This window comes from Barbatula barbatula, assembly GCF_947034865.1.
Source record: "Barbatula barbatula genome assembly, chromosome: 9".
Taxonomy (NCBI): Eukaryota; Metazoa; Chordata; class Actinopteri; order Cypriniformes; family Nemacheilidae; genus Barbatula; species Barbatula barbatula.
The window spans coordinates 12691422-12714323 of record NC_136772.1 but is presented as its reverse complement, the minus strand read 5'-3'; the positions used below and the strand labels follow the sequence as shown (position 1 = coordinate 12714323).

General features: G+C 37.7%; 1 protein-coding gene across 1 annotated transcript in view; it reads left to right on the top strand.

Annotated features, from left to right (window-relative positions):
• Positions 1-10562: 10562 nt before the first annotated feature.
• The window catches only part of cntnap5a (contactin associated protein family member 5a), a gene marked incomplete at both ends in the record, with an annotated part of 66261 nt that continues 53921 nt past the window's right edge, over positions 10563-22902 (top strand). Inside the window, one exon of the mRNA XM_079463864.1 lies at positions 10563-10644. Within this exon, the coding sequence (XP_079319990.1) occupies positions 10563-10644 (82 nt within the window). The remainder of the gene's footprint in view (positions 10645-22902) is intronic.

Genomic DNA, 22902 nt, shown 5'->3' with positions numbered 1-22902 from the left:
GAATGTGAATCAGTTTTTGGAAAGTTCAGAGAATGCTTATGTTCCTTTCTTTTTACCCTGAATATGATTGCAGTAATTAAGTAAGAAATCATTAGAGCCAGGCCAGCGAGATCCTGAGGGGCGAGTTCAATTATATTAATCATATCGCAGATCCTGATTAAGAGGCTGGTGAACCGTTGGGTTGTGGGAAACAAGATTATTTTCTAACAGAACCTCCGGCAAAAACGACAGTATAGCCACTGCTACTTGTTTAGACACTTTTTTTATGTATTAGCAAATTTATGTTTTTCAATAAGCAAAAAAAAGGTTTCATCTTTATCTCCAAGGGTATTTGTAAATTTGCGAACATGTATAGCTGCTGATTTATAGAGTGATTGACATAGCACATGCAATGCTGTTATTCACAACATAATGCCTCCAATTAAAACACATTGACACCCACAGCATCTTGCAAATCTTTCTCAGCGGAAATGGAACGGTGATAATGTTGTGTGATGCGCTTGTCTTTAGTGCTGCATCCATCATCTGTGCTACAGAAGTGATCCAATATTCCTTTTAAGCTTTGCATATAAATAAAGCCATTTGTCATATCAGAGACCCAGAGAGCCCTTCACGTTCAAAGGGGTGGCCTCTCTCAGAGGTGTTTACGTTTCCCAGCTGGCTCTTCTGGGTGATCGCTGTGTGCTAAGGAACAGCTGGCGGTCCACCTGTCCCCACCGACTCCACTCCACTGAAAATAGAGAAATGAACAGTGTTTTGACTTATGAAATGTTGTCATATTTATCAATGTTTTCTTGGAAGGGTTGCACAGCGGTGTGCGAACAGGTGGCTGGAAGAGGAGATACATTTTTGTTAGGACTGCCAGTGCTGCTTTGAAGAGTCGCAATACAATCAAATAATAGAAACCATCAAAGAAATTCGAATGGTTTTCATTAAAACCATTACAAAATCCCATTTTTGTTGGCTTTATTCCAATAGGATTTAATGGTGTTCTATTGGTTCCCATCTGCCGGATAACATCCCATCAAATACATGTAGATACTATTATAGGTTACGAATAAAACCAATACAATTCCCATTATAACTATTAAACGTCACATTTTGGTTTTGTGTTTGGGGTGTTTTTTTTCAGCAGGGTTTCAAGTGGCCCGATATTGGAAAGTAGGTTTTAAAAAGCACTTCCAAAGCAAAAAGTAAAGAAAATTACATTTATTTGTGGTTTGTTAAAGGGATAGATCACCCAAAAATGTAAATTCTTTCATCATGTATTCCCTGTCATGCAATTCCAAATCTGACTATGTTTCTTCTGCAGAACACAAAGGAAGATATTTTTAGAATGTTGGTGCTCAAACAATGTGGCATACCATTGGCGTTCATATTTTTATCTATGGGTGAACTATCCCTTTAATGTTGGTATTCGCAAACAGCTTTAATCACTTATACAACTTTAGATGAAGTAGTAACTTAACTTGTAGGAACCTGAAGAAACTGCTTAGTTGGCAGGAATGTTCATTCTGTGTTCAAACGTTAACAAATGAACAAGACTAAATCAATGCTTTAATAAGAGTTAAGGTGTCTCTGCTCCTGTGTCTGCAGTTGTACCGATGAGGGCCAGTGTTCGAGGTATATTACATTTTTTTACTCTCCAGCTCTCTTCATTTACTGCTTGTGCCTACTAGAAATCAATTCAAGATGCTGTTTCTGTCTCGCTCTGCTTTCAATGCCCTCGCTGTCTCTAATTCTTCATTAAGCTGTAGACCCCAGCCCCCTCAATGGTGAAATGAAATCCTAATAACTGTTTTAACGGCAACCTCTCCAGGCCCATTCAAATAAATGATTAGATGATCGTTATATTGGTTATTGCTGTGGGCAAGTCTTTGACATTTGAGACCCAGCTTAAAGTGTTGTATATTCATAGTTACTTGCCCTGCTATGAGCCATTACTGTGATTTGTGCATTTTATTGCAAGTTGTATTGGTGGAAAAGTGACTGCTAGAAGCATAAAAGTAATATAATGTAAATGTAACTTTTTTCTGTTGTAGTGTTAGAAAAGGAATATAAAGACACGTCTCAAGGAAGTTTTGTACTGTCTTTGTGTTCTCAAACTTTCATACAGAAGTTAAGGAGACTATTGACTTCTCAGTTTTAAGTAGGATGCTTCCTTAAAATATTTTATAGCTCGGTACTCGATACTGCTGCATTCCAACAATTTACTTTTGTTTATTTTATTTTTAGTGTCGTTTTTTTCTGGGTAAAGTTATGAAATGACAGCAAGAGCTGAGAGATTTCCAGTATCAAGCAGGTCATGAACTTTGTCATTTTTGGATGAACCATCCCCATTTAGTTAAATGAAGGAGTAAGTTCTGGCATGAAACTCTAGATGCCGCGGTTCTAAAGTCTAAACCAATCTGACTTCATAATTTACTACACGATGAAGCTGATTAGTTCCCTCTGTATCAGCAGCCAATGAGCTTACTGCTCTACTTGTAAATATGGGCTAGTGATTGTTGTAGCAGTGCAGCGCGTTCCAAAACCCCCCCTCCTTCCCCAGCTCCACATGTATAGATCTGCTACAACGTGATCACGTAAGCTGGGGTTTATTCATATGTTATATGTGCAGCAGCAGCATTCCTTATATGCACACAGCAGTATGCTGTGAATGTATTGGCAGTGGCAAGTCTCCGTACCTGCTCCGTCGCAGCAGCAGCATAGCAGATCTATTCCGCCAAGACCAAATACATTTATATGTCATGTACACTACCATGCCAAACCCTCAGAGAGTTATCATGACATCTTGTCTCTTGTCATTTCAAATCTTTATGAATTTCTTTCTTCCACAGAACACAAAAGAAGATATTTTGACGCAAGTTGGTAACCGAACAGCACTGCCCCACATTAATTTCTATTGTATGGACACAAAACCAATGCAAGTCAATGGGGGCCAGTTAACTACATTCTTTAAAATATCATCTTTTGTGTTCTGCAGAAGATAGTCATACATATTTGACAAGAGATTGAATGAATTATGACAGAATTTGTATTTTGGGTGAACTCTCACTTTAAAGCAACAGATCAAACTTCTCAGTATCTTTTCCACAGACCAAACTCGTATATATCCTCCTCTGAGACTTCATCATGTTATAGCAATATTTTTTCAGGAAATGTGCTGACAGATGACCTGCTCAGGTCAGACACTCAACTTTTTTTATTCAGTGTTGATATGGGAATTTGGATACCAGAGCATCTCTTCTAAGCTTGACTCACATGACTAGCTGTGATATTTCCAGCCTCATTAAGTGTCAGGCATGTCTTGACATGAATGAGTGATTGTGTTTTTAAGATGAAAACTGTAAAATAGACCGCTATTTGAAAATGATAAAAAACATGGTCTTTAAGAATCTTTAACCTGTGGTTCCATATTTCTCTCAACATAAAAGTAATCAACACGGAAATTACAGATTCATAAACAATATCATCAGTATGAATGTAAAAACAAAAATTCGAAACCATTTTAGTTCATAAACTGAAGTGTAAGTGCAGGTAAATCAGCAAAACTGCACTGTGATTGATTGCTCATTTGTGCGTAGAATGTGGCAGGAGAGGTGCATCTGGCAAATTTGAGTTTTCTTAGAAGCACATTTTACAGAGATGATAAATATTGGCTAAAAAGGTTTTGGACATTACACTACAGCTCACCTTACTGATATTTGCCTATTCAGTTTCTGTGCTTTTGACAGTATTTATTGCATGCCAGTGTCATTTATTACCTTGTCTTGCTCTTGCATGTGACTTATGATCACTCCAAAGGCAACACTGATAAGAGCACAGAAAACACAACTTTCCCCTGTGATTCAGCTATAGTGTGAAACAAAAACATAATCACGCATGTAATTCTTATGTGCTTTTAATCAAATTTTATAATCGCAAAAACAGCAAATGTGGTGAAACTGTCAGGGTTGGTCATCTGCTGTCTCATTCTGGTCTCGTGTGTTTGTATGAGTGTGTGTGTCTCGTTACGCTGATTGTTTCATGTGGGCATTATCGCTGATTATCAGTGATCAGCGGCAGCTGCAGGTCATCTACCGGCCTATTTATTGCCCTGTCTCTCGGCTCATTTCTGTCAGATTGTTGTTGGAGTTTCCCTGTGGTGTTTCCTGGTCTCCTTGTGTGTACATCATGCAGAGTCAAGTTCGTCGTGTCGTGTCGCAACTGTTCCAGTCTCATTTGCATTCTAAACCTGGCTATCACTCATCACTCAGTCATTACTCATCTGTCCTGGATTACACATCGAAGTCCCTGCGTCACCACTCTCCTGCTGGCTGCAACGTGTTGGACTTTTATTGCAAGGATACCATCATCAAAGGTAGCCCATGGAACAAATACTGATTTCTGATTGATGATAGAAAATGACATGTGGATGATGATAAATTGCTTCTATACTTACTTTGGACTTTAGACCAAAACATATCACATCAGACACAACTTAATGTGGAGAGACCATAGGCATAGGTAATTTCTGACCATAGGCTGATCATTCTTTACATTTCCGCGCAGTCGCCTCAAGGTCCAAGGAAATATAATCATATACAAACAAAAAGCTGTGCAAAAGTAAAAAAAATGCTGAATATATTTGTAGGCATGTGTTTAGGTAAAATTATAATTTGTTTCATTCTGTGAACAACTAACAATATTTCTGTCATCTCTTGTCTTGATTTTCTGGTCAGGGGCAGAATCATGACAGACCCACGAGTTTTATGTGGAGATAGAGTGTCAATCAGGACCTTCTCTCCAGTCTCGTCATTGGCCCCGCCCCTCTCGTTCCTAGTATTGGTTTCCACCTGTGTCTCAGTCCCCACACCTGCCCATTGTTAGCTCCTTTGTTAGTTTCCCTATTTAATGCCCTCTTGTCCATTGTCTTGTGCTTGTTCGTTATTCATAGTTCCTTGGTTCATGTTCCTGTTACCTCTATGTATATTCCAAGTACCTTGTTCGTTGTTTCTAATTGGTTATTTTTGCCCCCTTGTGGGAAGTGTTTGTTTTGTATTTAGTTTTGGTTAGTGTTTTCCCCCATTGTGGGTGTTTGTTTTGTATTTATAATTAAATATTTGTTAAACCCCTTCATCCTTGCTGCCTGCACTTGGGTTCTTCCACTCTGATCACGACAATTTATATCAATAGTGTTTCTATTCATATATATTTGCAGACACTTAAAACTGGAAGAACTTGTCAAATTAACTAAATAGATGCTCCAAATTATTTCAGACCTCAAATACTGCAAATAAAACAAGTTCATATTCACATTTACGCAATACACAATAATGATGTACAGTACATGTATTTAGGTAAAGTTCAAAAGTTTACATGTGTCTTGTTATGCTGTCAGTTTCTAATGTTGCTTTTGGATGCTTAGAAATAATTTAAACCTAAACCGTAAATCTATTTTAAGTTTTTAAAAGTCATTTTTTTTATTAGCACCCAAACACTTTAAATTGACTTTACTTTGCACTTAGACACATGGAGGAGCATCCGCAGACCCTGAGAGTGCCAAACTCTCCATTCTCAGTATTATATTTTATCCGCCCTGTAACAAATGTCTCCGCTCTGAAATGGCAAAAGCATCTCGGCTTTGTTTGAGCATTGCTTCTTTCTCACCCTGACACCAGCCGTCTCATGTGATGCTATCCGTCAGTAACTGCTATTACAGGCATGATGGGTGTCACTGGAGTCGCTATAAATCCGACTGATGAGTCCTTGCCTGTATTTTGTCAGACAGAGCTGGATTTCTCTCTTTTTTAACCTGGAGCCACAGATGATGAATGACTGGATTGTATTAGTCAAAAGGAGTCTGGTGAGAACCTATTCCGTATGGAGTATACAGTTTGCTCAGTATGAAATGACTAAATGTGAATATATTTCCATTAGTGCAACAGACACACGGAAACAGATGTAGCTACTTTGATCTAGTGCACTAGAGCCGGAGGTGACTTGAGTGGAGAGAACAACCACTGTGATAAGTCAAAGCTACAGACAATGTCCTGAGAGAAACAAAAAGCACAAATCTGTCACACAGGGAATATATTATACAGTAGATGTTAGCAGTGTGATGGGGTGATCGTTTAACATGACATCACCATTAAACATATGGGTGTACGACTCTGATATCTCACTGTGATATTACCAAAAATAAATACAAATGAAACCTAAAAACAAAATGAATAAACAAGTGCCACATGACAAACAGAGAAGTCTTGGCTTGCATGATGAGCAAATGCTTATCATAAATGTGACTCATTTCAACTGAAGAGGACATTGAGTTGTGTGGGATGTTTTAGATTGTGATGCCCAGAATCTAAATTTGGTTCTCAAATTGTTTCATAAAATGCATCCAAGTTTCATAAAGAAAACGTCAAGCTTGATTACAGAAACTTTTTTTTAGGGCTGACATGATATTAGATTCTCACTTCATGGTTATCGTGGCCAAAATAATCCACAGTAACAACATTATCATGATGTCTTGTTAAATGTTTTATGAACAAATAATGCTATCAGTGAAATTCATCTTTAAAGGAGCAATGTGGAGATTTTAGCGGCATCTAGCGGTGAGGTTGCAACCAATGGCTCAATCCACGTTGGCTCTCACAGGACAAAGGTGTTGCGAAGTTTGACTGTTTAGGACTGATGTAAAAAGCAAAGGTTTCTTGTAAGGGGACAGTAGGCTGTGTATGTAGATAGAAATAGCTCATTAAAAATTATTAAAAATATAATGCTTCAAAGGTGTATTGAAGATATAGTTATGTATATTACCCTTACACATTGAAGATACTTTGAAGATATAGTTATGTATATTACCCTTACACATTGAAGATACATTGAAGATATAGTCATGTAAATCATATTGCATTTGTGTCAATAGATACTCCACAAAATGACATACTGGTTCTTTAATTTTGTTGATTTTTGATTTTCTCTTGTTTTGGCCAACAAATCACACTTACAATGTAGGGATAATCTTTTTTAATCATGGCTATTTTCAATACTGGTTAATTTCTTATTAAAGGCTATACATATTCTATCGTAATCCGCAAATGCTCTGCTACAAATGTATGATATACACAAGTGTCTCCTTTATACTCCAGAGCTACACACATTCCAGACTCAATGTTGACAGAGCTGGTGGAGATGAAAACTGTTCTGCAGAGGTGTGAGTAATGAAGCTGCTCGTGTTTGACATTGTGCCGAGATTGAAGGAGAGCAGACAATGGCTGCACCTCTCAACACTTACCAGAGATGAACGCAAGAATCTTGACACTTCACTGCAGATCTGTTTACAAGAAGAACTTTGTGGTCTACTGGAAATGCAACACCTCAGACAGGAGAGGTGAAATCTGTTTCATATGATGCACCTGCCTGGCCAGAAGTTACAATTTATTTAATATGAATTAATGTTTTATTGTATATTTATTGAATTAAATTAAAACTACTCAACAGTTATTAATTATGTGCGCAGGTCTGCAGGAAGTAATGTTTGGGCCACATAATGTTTATGTTGTTGCAGCTGAAACCATCATAATTTACATAATTTTGAATGTAAAAATTGTCCATTGTGGTTTTGAACACAAAGAACAATTTAAATGTGATATTGTTGGGTCATTTTAATTGCATTTCACAGTGTCAATCCGGTGCGTTCTTCATTTCCAGAATTAAAGATCACATGGAATATATCCAAGAGCTGGGAAATGTGTGCACCATGATTGAAATTCTTTACTTTTGATTAAACATGAATGCATTTGGCACTCTTTTATCCAAAGTGCATTTAGTGTATACATGTTTTTTATCCCTACAGTATGAATGTTCCCTGTGATCGAACCCACATTCTTTGCGCTACTGGTGCAATGTTCTGCCAAGGCAGCTACAGGAACATTCTTTTAAAATGATTGGTCCAAGGCCTTAAGCTGTCATATTTAACAATTTTGCTAGACATTTTAGAAAGTGCTATGGGAGAACTTGAAATATTGAAAAGTCTGCAACCTTTGAGACTTTAAAATAAGGAATACATTTTTCATGCTTCTCTGCCTTTAGGAAGGTTATGTTAAACCATGAATCGGATTTGTACGGGTGAAAGAAGGTGTCAAATATGGCCTTGTAATTTAATAGCTGTTGGTGTACAGCCTCATAACTTAACATCTAGCGAGAAAACGCTCAGAGTAGGAACTAAAGGGAGACTATTGATCTGCTAGATAAATGAGAACAGAATGCATTTATGCTGATAGAACAAATAGTGCTGTCACTACAAGGTAGGGCACATGAATAATTTTTTGTACTGTACGATAAACACTTGACTATGTCACCTTTAATATAGGACTTCAGCGTTCAAGTGCTTTTTTTACATAAATACTGTACATTTTTTTCATTGTTATTCTACAACTGAAGAACAAATTTACACTCTAGAAAGACATTTTCTAAGGCCCTCCCCTTCCTCACATTGAAAACCTATTTTCATCGCAACCACTGGAGAGAAAAAACGAAACTAGCATGCATACTTGAAAAAACAACATATGATGATCCAATATAGAATACGTAATTCTAGCGTCTTTGTGGCGGTGAGACCATGAATCTTTTTGCTCTAATTAGACCACAAGCATATTTATTGCACACTATTGATGCTCTACAAAGCATTTAGTATTGATCAGTGTAATATGAAGTAGTGCAAATATAGGAAAACTGCTACAGCTCATAAAGACAAGATCAATTCAGAGTAAACGATAAGGAATCTGATTGGTCATGCATTTATTTAAGCAAACTGTTTCATGAGCAAGATGTTCTTTTAAGCATTATCAGAGTTTTTAGTTACTAAATAATTTGTACAAGAACTTGTGTTGAAGATGCTGTCGCTTTTCTGTGCTAAATTAATTTAGTGGATGCAAATATTTTGTATGAAGAAGTCATATCTATTAATATTAAATACCTCACCCATGAGAAATGGGACATCTGGATATGAGGATCAAGAGGTTCAAAGTTCAAATTATTCAAGTGAAAGTCATCTAATTTCTTTCCATGTGAAGCCTGTTTGTAGTCTCTTTTCCGATAACATGCTTATCACTGTTCCCAGTGGGTGATGTGTCATTTGATCACGACATTAAACTGTCTGACTGTTGCACAAACACACTTATCATCTGTCTATACACAAGTTTTGAACTTTCATTGAGACACCTCGTCATATTTTATAAGCTGCCCATATCTCCCCATTTTATTTCACAAATAAAATTAAAAAATTCTTGAAAAATACTTATACATTAACCAGAATCAGTCCATAAATATACTGTAATGCCACCAAAAAAGTAACATTTCAATGCTTAATTAGAAACATTACTTAAATAAAATGTAAAGTATTATCCACCTGATCTATATACACAAAAGCTGTATAGACTTGATGAATGAGGTCTTCTCAAGGTTGATATTTGGCAATAAAAGCTTTCAAGCTCTACACTAAAACTGTTTTTATGTATCGATTTATGTCATTTGAACATTATTCACTGAACGAGGGCAAAGCCACTGCTGACAACATTGCTGTTCATTCGGCCTGAGTCATTTAGTCCTCACAAGGAGAAACAGAAGAGCAGCTGATTCAGAGTTAGTAGGTGTTGTCATCCCACTTAAAGCCTATGGGTGTCACCAACTGTCTAGTACAGTCAGACAGATGAATCCAAAAGTGTTTACAACCAGAAGCCTTTGCATCGGACTTTCCAGGTGTATTCGGAATCTATCGGTAACAATAAGTGATGAAACGACACTGATGCTCAACATCCTAATTATTACGGCTATAAAACACTGCCCTTTCATATCAAAGCGTTAAGTTTGTTAGTCATAGTTTAATCAATACTTTTTAGTATCAACAAAACAAACTATGACGATTGGTTTTGAAAATGATTGCAGTTATTGTGGGGAAATAATGGCACGATTCCAGCAGACAAGTGAGAAACGATAAACATTGAAAGCCGTATTCAAATAGCTGAAAGGCTCAACAGCTTCGGCATTCTTTATAAACCACCAGAAAAGCGTAAACTAGTAAACTGCACAATTATGAAACCTAAGTTTAATTAACTCAATTATATTTGTTAGTGAATCTGAATGCAGTGCGCTTTTGCGCGTCTCTTGGAACTGTCCGTGGTGCTGAAAGCGCCAAATGCCTACATGAGTATTACATACACTTTTCCACCCTGTTCCCTGAATACCTCAAACCCGTTTAAATGTCATATGGGATCGGCTCTGGTGCATTTGGAGCACCACCAATGTTTGTTTTGGAAAGCGAGGCACGCGTGGAAGAGGATGCTGGAGTGTGTGTGTGCGTTGGAGAGATGACGATGACGGCGTTGTGGGAGCTGTGGGTGTCTTTAAGAGGTTATTTTCCGCCTGGTGTCGGTTGGACTGCTCACTGGTGAGATAGAGAAGCACGAGCTACTGAAATATCCGCGAGACAAGAGAGAGGCGCGAATCGTTCTGGAAATATACCTTTTCTTACATATTTAGGATATACTGCCATTCCTATAGGAAACCTGGACAACATGCAGTTGCCAAAGTCATGGGCTTGCGGTGTCAGTTTGACGCTGCTCTCCGTTCTCAGCTCAGTCATGTGCGGCAGTCATTGTAAGTACTATGCAGCGCTTTTTAATATGATTTTTGAAGTTGCGTATAGTATTTTTCTTACGGCTTCGCTTAGATTCAGATATATTAGTCTGTTGCTGTAGTTGACCTAAGATACTTGAAATCAATTTATATTTATTATGTGGAGTGAATGAAAACTAATTAACATGAATACACCTTTAACAATGTGCAGTGAATTACAACAATTCGTGTTGAAGTCATTTACATTAGCGCCTAAATTGCTGGACAGGCGTAAGAGGTTCAAAAATCACACGTTTGAGGCATAAAAAGCTCGCGGTTTAAATAATGGTTTGTTTACTTTATTGTTGTTACTGTTTTTCTGTATGCGAATGAGTCTCATTTAAACTTTTATCTTTGTTTTTGTCACACGGCTTGTTTATTGATGTAAATGAAGAAGAGATCAGATTTCCTCAGGTTACATGGTCGTTTTTGCTTTTCAACTTCTCTTGTTTGGGTGCAAATCGCGTTTACGTTCATCCGTTATTGTTATTTACATCATTTAAGTGCGAAAACTATTTTAAATATGTTGCTTTATGCTTGCCTTTATAATGTAACACTAGGTCTTTTGATATGCACTACTACATCCCCCAACACTTCACTTCAAATTATTCACATTTGTTTCCATTTATGTGTTGCATTATTAAATTCCATCACAAAAACCCTACAATCCTGTAGCTTTTAACATTTCAATAAAATTGTCTCTCCATTTTGGAACCTATCTCATATAACTGTATGACTCAGGAAAGGTCAGTGCGACTATTCCCAGAATAGATCCATTGTATTTCTGTGTGTGTATTTCTCAATACCAGTAAGATCCAGCTACCCCAAATATGTCGCCTGTATTGTTGAAATGTTGAACACTATGCAACGGCAAGCATAATGTGGGGTTCACAACACAACGGTGTCGCTGCATTTTCACTCAGTTGTTTGCTTTTCTATATGACATGGGAAAAACTTAATCAGCTCTGCAGTGCTTGAGATGTGTGTAGTGGATCGAGATCCGCCGTGAATACTCACTGAGGACAAGCAAAAGGATATTCTCATATTTACCACAGAGGCACCAGAATAAAGCCTGAGATCCATCATATCCTTGTCAACTGTGTCAGGTAACAGAGATAATGGTTGCTGCTGTCCCTCTCAGGAGCCCATGGCTCTTGCTCTCAAAGAGGGATAACAAGAGGATGTCCTTTCAGATCCGGTGTCCCTGGAAGAACAACTACATTTTACTTACCCTTTTATTTTGACCACTAGACATTGGAGGGTCCCAACACGACACAAGACGAAAGTCTTGTTTCACCCGGCTGACTCTGTGTGTTCTATGGAACCTGACATTGTGTGCGGACAAGATGATATTAAAAAGTCCAGCATAATGGGTTTTACCCATAAAACCAAGTTAGGTCTTTGTTTTCAACAGTGCAATATTAATGATCCGTCAAAGAGAATGAATTATTTATACAGTTTGCGAGGCATATTTTCTGAACATGCGGAAGAATGACAAACATGCTGTAGATCTTTCAATATCACTAGAATGTACTGTGATGAATTATACGTCCCACATAAAGCTGAAAAGCGAAAAAGCCCAAAACTGCCCAAATAAACACTTTAAGGACAATGACAAAATTATTTATATATCTGATACTTTCAATATCGTTTATATACTTCAGTTGGTGTACAGTATATTCACTGAACTGACGTATTGAATCAAGACTGCAAAGAGTGTATTCAATTAACGCCTCCATAGCTGCCAGACCCTAAAAAGTCAGACTAAATGTGTGCGATCACTGCTGTCCGACTCACAGTTAGAAGTGCAAAACGTGTGCATTGACCCAAACAGGACACACATATTTATTCAGCCTGAACACATGTCAAAGTGCTGGTCGGGTATAGACAGCCTGATTTCACATTCTAAATACAACTCCCCTCTCAGTGGGGGATAGCAGAATCTTGTCGGGCATTAGCATGATAGAGTCATTTATTTCAACTTTCTTATGAGGTCAAACGCGAGAGGCTTTTAAAGGGAGCTCTCCTGTGGAGACGACCAGATTTCCTAGAGGCATTGAGGAGGAGGGAATCTTTAGTGGATTGTTTCCTGCATTAATAGTTTAGGCTAGAGTTGAATGGGAGATGAGTCTGGTTCTCTTCTAGGGCAGACTAATCTATTCAATATTCCGTCAACTGCAGCATCGAATTGCCTACTGTTTATACAGTTCCGTATAGGACACAAAGTGAGGAAATTCAGCCGAGCACCTTGAAATGTGAAATGTGGTAGCAGATAATATAAATCACCTTGAAAGGTGAGAGGCTGCAAAGAGCTTTGACAGTATTGTCCATATTATAAACTTGACTTCATCTCCATGCTGATTTATGCTGCGTGGGCACCAGAGCATGAAAAGATTGATTAATCGGGGCTTTATTCAGACAAAATCAGCCTATCACTGTATCCTCTGCTCCCTTGTGTCTGTGAAGAGGAGATACAGGTAAAAAAAGAGATTTCTTGAGAATTTTGCTGAATATTTGATACTAACAAGCCGGGTATGACAAAATTATTTGTATAACAGGTTAGTGGATAGTCAGCAGATTGTACATACCTTTGGTGACTCCGTTCAAAATGTTCAATCCAATGAATATGATTGTTTATCAACCTGTGTCCGTCCTAAAATAATGACATCGGCAACACTTGTGCTTTGTCTGCATTATCTTATATGATCCCAATCTCTTTTAGCAGTTCCCTTATGACCAGATCATGCCTTACTGTGAATGTTAAAGAGCTTTTATTATAAGATCTGTCTTGTAGAGGTATGATGTTTGGTTAAACTTATTTTTTTAATGTCTTCGTACATTTCTGGTACAAGGGTGAATTTCACTTGCAAATGTACCTTTACAGACACACACATAACTTTTGTTCTCTGTGTGGCAATTTTACACATCTCTTCTCAGACGTCAACAACTTTGTTCTGTTGTACTGTTTATGTCCATACAAAAATTACAACCCATACAGATTTATTTTAAAGACCTTATTCAATTTTATATTATACTCTGAAAAACAGTTTGATTATGTGGATTTAATCCAGTTGTATTAACATACTAAGGATTTGTGGTTCTTTTGAAATCGTTTTTTATGTCTTTATAGCTACTTTAATACAATAGTAACTTCTTAGTGATGTTTGTGAAACTCTCATAATTGTCAGTTTGAGATGCACAGAAATTAGGAACTGGTGCATTGGTACACATCTGCAGATTATCATTACTTGTTTGCTTTCATCTGATATCTTTTGATGATAAAATCTGGAAAATGATCAGTCCTAAATGAATGATGCGCTTTTGCTGGAGCAATTAGAATGACGACACCTTTACTGATCTAGTTTCTTTCCTTTCAAAGTAATTTAAGGGAAATACACATTAAATGCTGATTTGAATTTAGAATCTTGGGATTTAGATAAACCAAAGTCATTCAGAGTATCCTGGAGAGGTGAGGTCTCGGAGTCCCAACATCTCAGTACAGGGGTACCCCAGGGTTCAGTTCTTGGACCGCTGCTCTTCTCCATATACACAATGTCCCTAGGTTCTGTCATTCAGAAACATAGCTTAACCCGTCACTACTATGCGGATGACACACAGCTCCACCTGTCATTTCAGCCCAATGATCCGACGGTTTCTGAGCCCATCTCAGCATGCCTGAACGACATTTCACTCTGGATGAAGAACCATCACCTGTCGCTGAACCTAGCAAAAACTGAACTGTTCGTGATCCCGGCCGACCCGAAGACTCAGCACGACCTTTCCTTTCGACTAGATTTATCAACCACTACACGTTCCAGAATGGCAAGAAACCTGGGAGTGGTAATTGATGATCAACTGAACTTCACAGATCATGTTACCAGCACCACCGGGTCCTGTAGATTCATCCTCTACAATATTAGGAGAATATTTTATAATCCAGACTGGACTATTGCAATGCTCTACTGACTGGTCTTCCAGTTTGTACAACCAGACCTCGTCAGATGATTCAGAATGCAGCACCAACAGTGGTCTTCAACAAGCCGAAGAAAGCGCGCGTCAGTCCTCTCTTCGTTAGTTTGCACTGGCTCCCTATAGTCACTCACATCCAATTCAAATAAATGCTCTTGGCCTACAAAACCACCCCTGGTTCTGCAACCCCCATAACTTCACTCCCTAATTCAGATTTAGGATCCTGCCCAATCCCTGCCCGATCCCTGTCTTGTGGTGCCATCCCACAAAGGGAAAAAATCACTCTCACGCACTTTCTCTGGATGTATCCCACGACTCTGGAACGATCTCCCTCAGGCCACAAGATCAGCGGATTCTGTGGTCGTCTTTAAGAATCGGCTAAAATCACATCCCTTCCGTCAACTTCTGACCCCTCAGTACAGTCTTCTACTTCTCTACTTTCCAATCCCCCCAAAAAATAATTGTAGCCTCATATACTGTGGTAGGTTAACTGAGACCAGTTTAATTACACCTATGCATTGTTGTTCTTTTGTTGCACAAATTGGTTCTATTGTTTTCCCTACTTTGTAAGTCTCTTTGGATAAAGCGTCTGCTAAATGACTAAATGTAAATGTATAAGTCACTATAAAAAAATGTATGGACATGAAAACCATGGTTACACTAATTAATCTTTTTATATAAAAATAGGAATTTGAAGAAACGATCACATCATATGAAACATATAGCAATATTGGACGGAATTATTGATACACATATTCATTTCAGTCTGGCATTGAGTGTCACAGGGGATAAAACTGCTGCTCACCAATCTAACACAAAAGCCAGATGTCATAACATGGTCTCTGGTGGGTTATATTTCTCGTACTCGCTGCTCTCTGTCTGTTTCTTCCCTGTATTGTGATGATTTGTATTTCCTTCTGGCTATGAATTTCTTTGACTGGTTTTAGGTTTGATATTGATTGTAGAGAAAGACTAACCATGCTCATACATAAGTTTGTATTTAATGTATTCATTTTATGGTTAAATAGCATGAAAATAATAGTCATGAAATGGAAAAATATTGTACTGTAATGTTATATAAATTTTTGTTTAGCATTTTTCAGTGATTATGTTTTAAGTGGTATAAGCAGCAGGTTGCAAGTGTGTGTTTATGGAAAGCGGCGTGCTTGCACAATGTAGTATTAAACACATGCCACTTCAGTGCCTGTTCCCCCTTCTGATCTCCTCCACTGCATCAAGTGAAGCCCGGTGGGGAGATATTCAAAAGATTTTCCCTGCCAGTTTCCACAGAAACGAGTTTCAAAATGGCATTTTTAAAGGCGAACCACCTGATGAGATTTTAACAACATATTTTCCGGGAGGGAGTTTTTACCGTGACACCAGATCAAAGAACATTTCTTTCAGCACAAAGATTTGCGAAACATGTTTTTTCACTTTTGATAAGGAGTGGTTTTTAATCCCTAAAGAAGTGTGATCCTGTGTCCCATTCCAAATGACTTGTTTTATCACAGTATTGCCTGCTGAGGTTCTTAAAATCTGTGATGTAGTAACTGTTTTGACTGTCTGCTGTATGGTGTTATGTTATCTGAAGGCTCAGAGACAATGAAAGGCAGAACGTCAGCAAAAATAAAACACACACCTGCATGCCCTGCATTTCTTTTTCGTTTTGTTTCAAGTGCTAGTCATTCCTGTGACATTTCCATGAGCCAGCTGGGGGCCAACCATGTGCCTTGCCATCTGGGCCGATGGGCTGGAAGTGGCCCAACTGTCAACGTCCTGTAACAGAAGACACACTTCCCCTGATGTGATATTCACCAGAAGCTCATAGGACAATAACCTCAGGCATTGCCTCACCCGGACTAACATGGCAGGTTAATGATGATCTAGCCCTAGGACTGATGTCAAAGAATGCAATGCTTCTGGTTTCAGAATAACAAATATAGGAATCACATCTCAAGAAACATTATTTGAAATACGCAAAGTTTTACTAAAAAATTTCAATCTTAAAAGAAGAGTGAAGGGGGAAATTATTCATATGTACAATATTAAGAAAATTAAAAGCCATATTTGAAGGTCATGCTGAAAACTCACTGAATGTACAGTTTCATTTAACAGTAATGAAAATGAACTGCTTGGTTAATAAGTAACAAACAACAATTTATGTCAACATGTCGCTTTTTTGAATTCATGTACTGTATACCACGATGTCCAAAGTAAGGCAATGATGCCATACTATAACATTTACGACAGTATACAAAGCAGGTTTGCTGGTAACACTTTATAATACTAATTATAAAATCTAATCTTTAGTTTTGTTTATGTTTATGTGGGGGTTTTATTATGCTTTATGACATATGCAAAAGTGTTTTGATCCTTAAAACATGTTGTAAGAAATCACAATACACAGTTGACAGAGTGGATCAGGTAGTCTGAGCTGACGTAATTTAGAGGAGGCCGGGACTAATTTGCATACACATGAATCTGCATAAACTGAATATTTACATTCAAGCTACTTGACTTTGAAGAAAATTCATTATTTTTTCACAGGAAAAATGTAGAAAATTTGATCTAGTTTGATTAAATCAAAGATTTTAAAGTTATTACAAACGCTCATTTTTGTTCACCATGCATTTGCAGATGTTAAGTTGCGTTACTATTGATTTTAAAAACATATTAGTCTTTGCTGAAATTAACATGTACTAAGATTAACATCTGCTGTAAGCATTCCCCTTTGCACCATCATCAAAGCACTTTTAAAGCCCTGAATGAAATGCATTCAGTGCTACAAAATTTCACTCACTTGCACTGCATCACCACGAAAGTCACTGCAATATACTTGGATGTAGTGCGGGAATAGAAGATCACATTTATTTGCGAAAAAGTGGATAAGGCATGAAGTGTCAAACTGTAAATTCCTCCTGAGACATTTATTAATTTAAATGCTGAACATTCCTTTATGCAATGCACTGTTAGATGATGTTACAAAAGCCGGATGTCATAATGTGGTCTGTGGTGGTTCCTTTTTCGGCTACTCAGTATCTTTTGTTGCTTATGTTGTGATGTTGCTTGTTTTCCCTTTAGCCGTTGTTTTCATGCATGCTGTATATTTTCAGGTTCTCTGTATTTATTGTAGAGGGAAAGGAAGAACTTGCCATCTCAAAGTCTGCGCTTCATAACAGAAGATTGTATTGAATTTGGTCCTATATCCTTGAGCATATTTGATCTTTCTGTTATTTCATCTCTTCGAGCTTCTTTTGAAGTATGTCAGTGTTCTCATTTAAGCCTATCTGATCTCATAGAGCTAACCATCAGCTATATTTCAAAATTCAAAGCCATCTTTTCAACATCCTGTTCATCATGTTCTGCATTATAGAGTTATCATTCGTAATCATACAACACACAGACAGGCAGCACACTTACCCGATGTTTTTTTTCTGGAACAGAGGGCAACAGAAAATAGAAATCTTTGCTGGAAGACAGAAAGCAATTTGATGGCATTATTGAGTCGCATCTCTTTGTAGTGCAGTGTTTGTTTTGAAGAAGTGCAGGCTGCCTAATTAGAGACTGAGGGATGCCAATCTCCTGTACAGCCCAGCGAACAGAGCCCACAGAAGCCATCAGGACCAAATAAAGCTGTAAAATGATAGCAGGCTGAATTGCCAAAACGGGAGACATTATGAAAAACAGACTTTTACTTCAAGCTGTTCCATAATGTAAATAATAGAGTTTGAAAATAAAAACAACTTATAATTCTGTTAACATAAAAATATTAAAGTTACCAAATAAAGAAAATGCAATTTTTTGCATGAATAATCACACGCACTCAAGCTGGAACTTCACAAGTTCATGCAAAATCGGATGGATTATGTATGATTTGAGAATGTAACCAAGCATTTTGCTTATTTGATTAGTGACCTTGAAATGGAGCAAAAATCTTAAAGGGGTCATATGGCACGAATACTGTGTCTTTGGTGTGTTGTAAGTTGAATATAAACATTGCGAAAGTTAAAGTATCGGAACAAAAGATGCATTCTATCTAAAAGGGAATGCTCAAAACCTTGTGTATTCGACCAATCACTACGCACTGGTTAACTGGCCAATAATAGCACACCTCACTTTTCAGAGCGATGAGCTTTGTATAAAATCTGTGTGTTTCAGAGAGGCGGAGATAAAAACATGCACTGTATGTGAAAAATATAGCGTTTTTAACCTTAAATCGTGTATACACATTGCATTACATCTAAAACAAACGATAATATTTGTTTTAGCCGTGTCATATGACCCTCTGAGATTTTCAATGTGGTCTCATTTCGACACCGTTGTCTTGTGAAAATCTCAAAATCCGGGGCAGGAACTTGATCTGCCTGCCTTTAATTATGAGCAGCAGTGCTTTCGGCATGTAACATGCTGTTTTACAACCCTGTACTGGAGTCTCATCAAAAGCTTGGGGGATGCTAAAAATTGACTTGGCCAAGTTTCCGGGTGGGTGACCCTTAATCAATTTAGCAGTTGTCTTGGCAATGGGGCTCCTGTAGTTTTCTGGCAAAGATGACAAACTTAGCATTAGCCTCTTTTTACATTGCAATGTCAGTGACGATTATCTAAGATTGTATGATTGTGTTAATCATATTATATGCATTAAGATGTTTGTGTCGCTGTGAGAGGTCATGCTGTATGCATAATAAGCATGTGCATACTAGTAAAATAATGATTTAAAGAGACTAATTTAAAAAGTATATGCTGATGGCAGTTACACTATCATTGACTGCAAGAGGGTTTATGTTTCGCAGGCTCGGCTACACTTTGTATTTAGAATCACTGAGGATAAACTTATCAGGACGTGATTATGCATTTATTAGGTTTAATGATGCATGTCTGTCAAAAATAAAAATTCTTGCCTGCATGAGAGGGTCAAGTTCTTATAAGTGTTTTGGAAAAACATTCTCATTAGACTGCTTGGAGCATCTGCCTTTATTCAGACTTCTATTTATATGTTTGTAGTGCTGATAAATTCCTCACTTTTTAGAGGTTAATGCTAAACATTAGTTACATTATCCAGAGTACTAAAAATAATATTCTGGGGTATTACACGACAAATAAGTGAAAATAGAAAAGTATGTTTTGTGTCCAGTTGAAATTCACTGTAGTTGCCAGTAGTTGGTGATGTAGTTGGTGATGATTCTTTGTAAAGAAACACACATGCAAGTTCATGTTTTTGACAAACTTGCATTGTGCATTTCATCTTAAGGTTTGAATTTTCAGGCCAAAAAGCTAGTTGTAAATGAACAGCTAAAGTGTGTTAAACATCAACTTTAATTCCTACTGTATGGACTTAGTGTTGAAAGGCAATGCTGCACTGGCACAAGTGAGTTAAGCTGGATGCAGTATTGCCTAGTCACACAAAACCAGCATATTGAATACCTGGAGAATACTCAATACTGAACATATTATCAGTATGTGCATGTATTGGAACTTGATCCCATAGCACACTTGTTTACCAGTTGAGCTATATTCCTCTTATTTTTCATTTACTGTTGCTTTGCAACAGTTTAATTTGCATGCATTATTACGGCAGTTATCGAATAATATGGTCTCATTTGATAATTTAACCTTAAGTTTGCTTTTGGTTTACATTCGGCTGTTAGTTGTTTCTTTAGCAACTAAATATTTAGCTTAAATGGTTTAGTATAGTGCTAGTAAGTCATGATTTTGATTCCCAAAAAGGCACATATACTAGGAAAATGTATACATCGAATGCACTGTTGCTTTAAATATATCGATATATGTAGCCCACATCAGCATAGGCTTCCAAAAGGCAAGTCTGCAAGTACACATTAATTTTACAATTTGGAAGCGGGCGATAAAATCCACTGGAATTCTGACCATTGCATTGCATACAGTATGAGTGTTGACCACCTTGAGCCAGACATGCTGAAAGACCAAATTTTGAGGTCAGACAGTTTGAATGACACAGTCAGCCACTTTGACATGGCTGTGATAACAAGCATCCTTGCTATTGTGCTGACAATTGTGAGATGTAATTAATGCAGCCGGCATCTGTTTGAGGCGCATTCTGTGATAGTAGGAGTCAATGACATTAAAGATGGATGACTTTCTCTAGACCCATATCGAGAGCGTTCATTTCCCAGCAAGTCTAGGAGTGAGAAAGCTTATCCCATTATCTCTCTTATTGACATCATTCAGAGTAGTCTAATACAATTACTTTGGTAACAAATACATATTATCATAGCGGGCCAGTTGGACAATTAGGTTGGGAATGCACCAGGAATGAATTGCACCTACTGTTACACAGTTTATTTGCATTCGCAGTCTACGGGATTTTAGTGACCGATTCACTAAAGGAATTATGAAAATCCGATAATGCTGCAGAGTTTACAAAATTTGTGCTAAATATAATTTGCACAATGCAATTCTGGATTTAGCCAGTTGGTTTGGAGTGCCAGGTGTTTGTACTGAATGGAACAGTTGTAATTTAATACAGTGCTTGGATTAACTGTATTACGGGTACCTTTGAGAGTAAGTTGCAGGGTTTTGCACTAAAATGCGCCAGAAAAAGTGAATGAACTGTTTTGTGAAAAAGCCCCTTAGCGATTTGCTAGTATAATGATGTTTAACAGAAAGCAGCACATTTAAAGTGATAGTTCACCCAAAAATGAAAATGATGTCATCTGATACTGTTTACTGATACCTGTTTGACTTTCCTTCTTCTGCAGAACACAACAGTGGATTTGAAAAAATATTGCTAAGCAAACAATAACGTCACCCATTCACTTCTATTGTATAGACACAAAACCAATTCAAGTCAATGGGTACCGGCGTTACGTTCTTAAAAATATATTTTGTGTTTTGCAGAAAAAAGAAAGGTTTGAAATGACAAAAGAGTGAGTAAATTATGACAGAATTTAAATATAAACAATGCACTAAATGATGAACAGAAATTATGTTCTGAACAGACAAGCTAATGGTTTTATTTAATATGAACTATATTTAATGGAACTTATTACATATAATGAAATCTTCTAAAGATAAAGAATATTCTGCGGGAACTAAAGGGTTGACGGACAAAATAAGTGTTTGAATGGTGCAATTAGACCATGTGACAATATTACAGAAATGCTGAGGCATATTCCCAGAGGAGCTCTGATGTATTACAGCTGATGGGTAATAGACACGACCGGGAAATAAGATCCTCAGATATATGAAAACACACTGATCCTCTTGAGTTGGGTGTTATATCAGTATTAAAGACATCTGTTCACACACATGATGCGAGTGCAGTCAAGTCAGGTCACACGGACGATTTTTGCAATATGTAATCTTTTTTGTCTCATATGCGCTCCGCCCTTGCGTTTCATCATTCAGTTGAAAAAATTATTCAGCTTCCTAGCCTGTCATGGTCGTGACAATTTAAAAACCGAACAGATTCACTAAATGAACACAAGCCCTTGACTCACAGATGGCTGAAATGCAGTGATTATTGTAATCGCTCGGCAGCCAGTTTTCAATGTCCTTGCTTGCTCTGCACCAGATTAGAGTTTCTTGCTGTGCATTGGCGCAGAGACGTGGAACAATGGCGCGACAGATCCGTCGGAGTCCAGGCAGATCTGCCGGCTGCCCTGATCCTGGATCAGTGGCCTGTGAGTGCTGACAGGCTCAGATCTCTGTACTCATAATCTGCCAGTCCCCGCTGGAGGCACAGTAATCCTAAACTGAGCTCTAAGAGCACACAGAGAGAGCCACCAGGCTTTCTCTAAAAGATCCTTGTCATTTCCTAAAGTTCCCTTATACTGTTAGCTTGTGCAGTAATATGACCAGATTGCACCTTCCACAACATTTTATGTTTTCTTGTTGGTACTAAACATCTGCATGCTGTAAAACGATTCCTAGGTTAGGTAAACAAAACCAAGCAAAGATTTGCGTATTGCAGTAAGATGTTTGCATTTATTTATATAGGATAGTAGAAGAATGGATATAGGGAGTGTGGGATCGGGACATAATCCGAGTCGGTTTGAGTCGATCCCAGGTTCCCATGAGTTTACACTATCTTGTCTGACGCATCCTCTACAAAACTTCAGCCACTATTAGATTATTAATGATAATCTTAAATCTAACTTTTTTTGATGTTGCCTTGTTGTGCAAGCACTGTCCAGCTTGTGCAGAGGTTGCAGCTTTTGCCAGAGGGGAACTGGAATCCCCTGGTTAGGCCTGGTTTCCCTCTGAGGTTTTTTTATCCTCCAATGGAGTAATGGG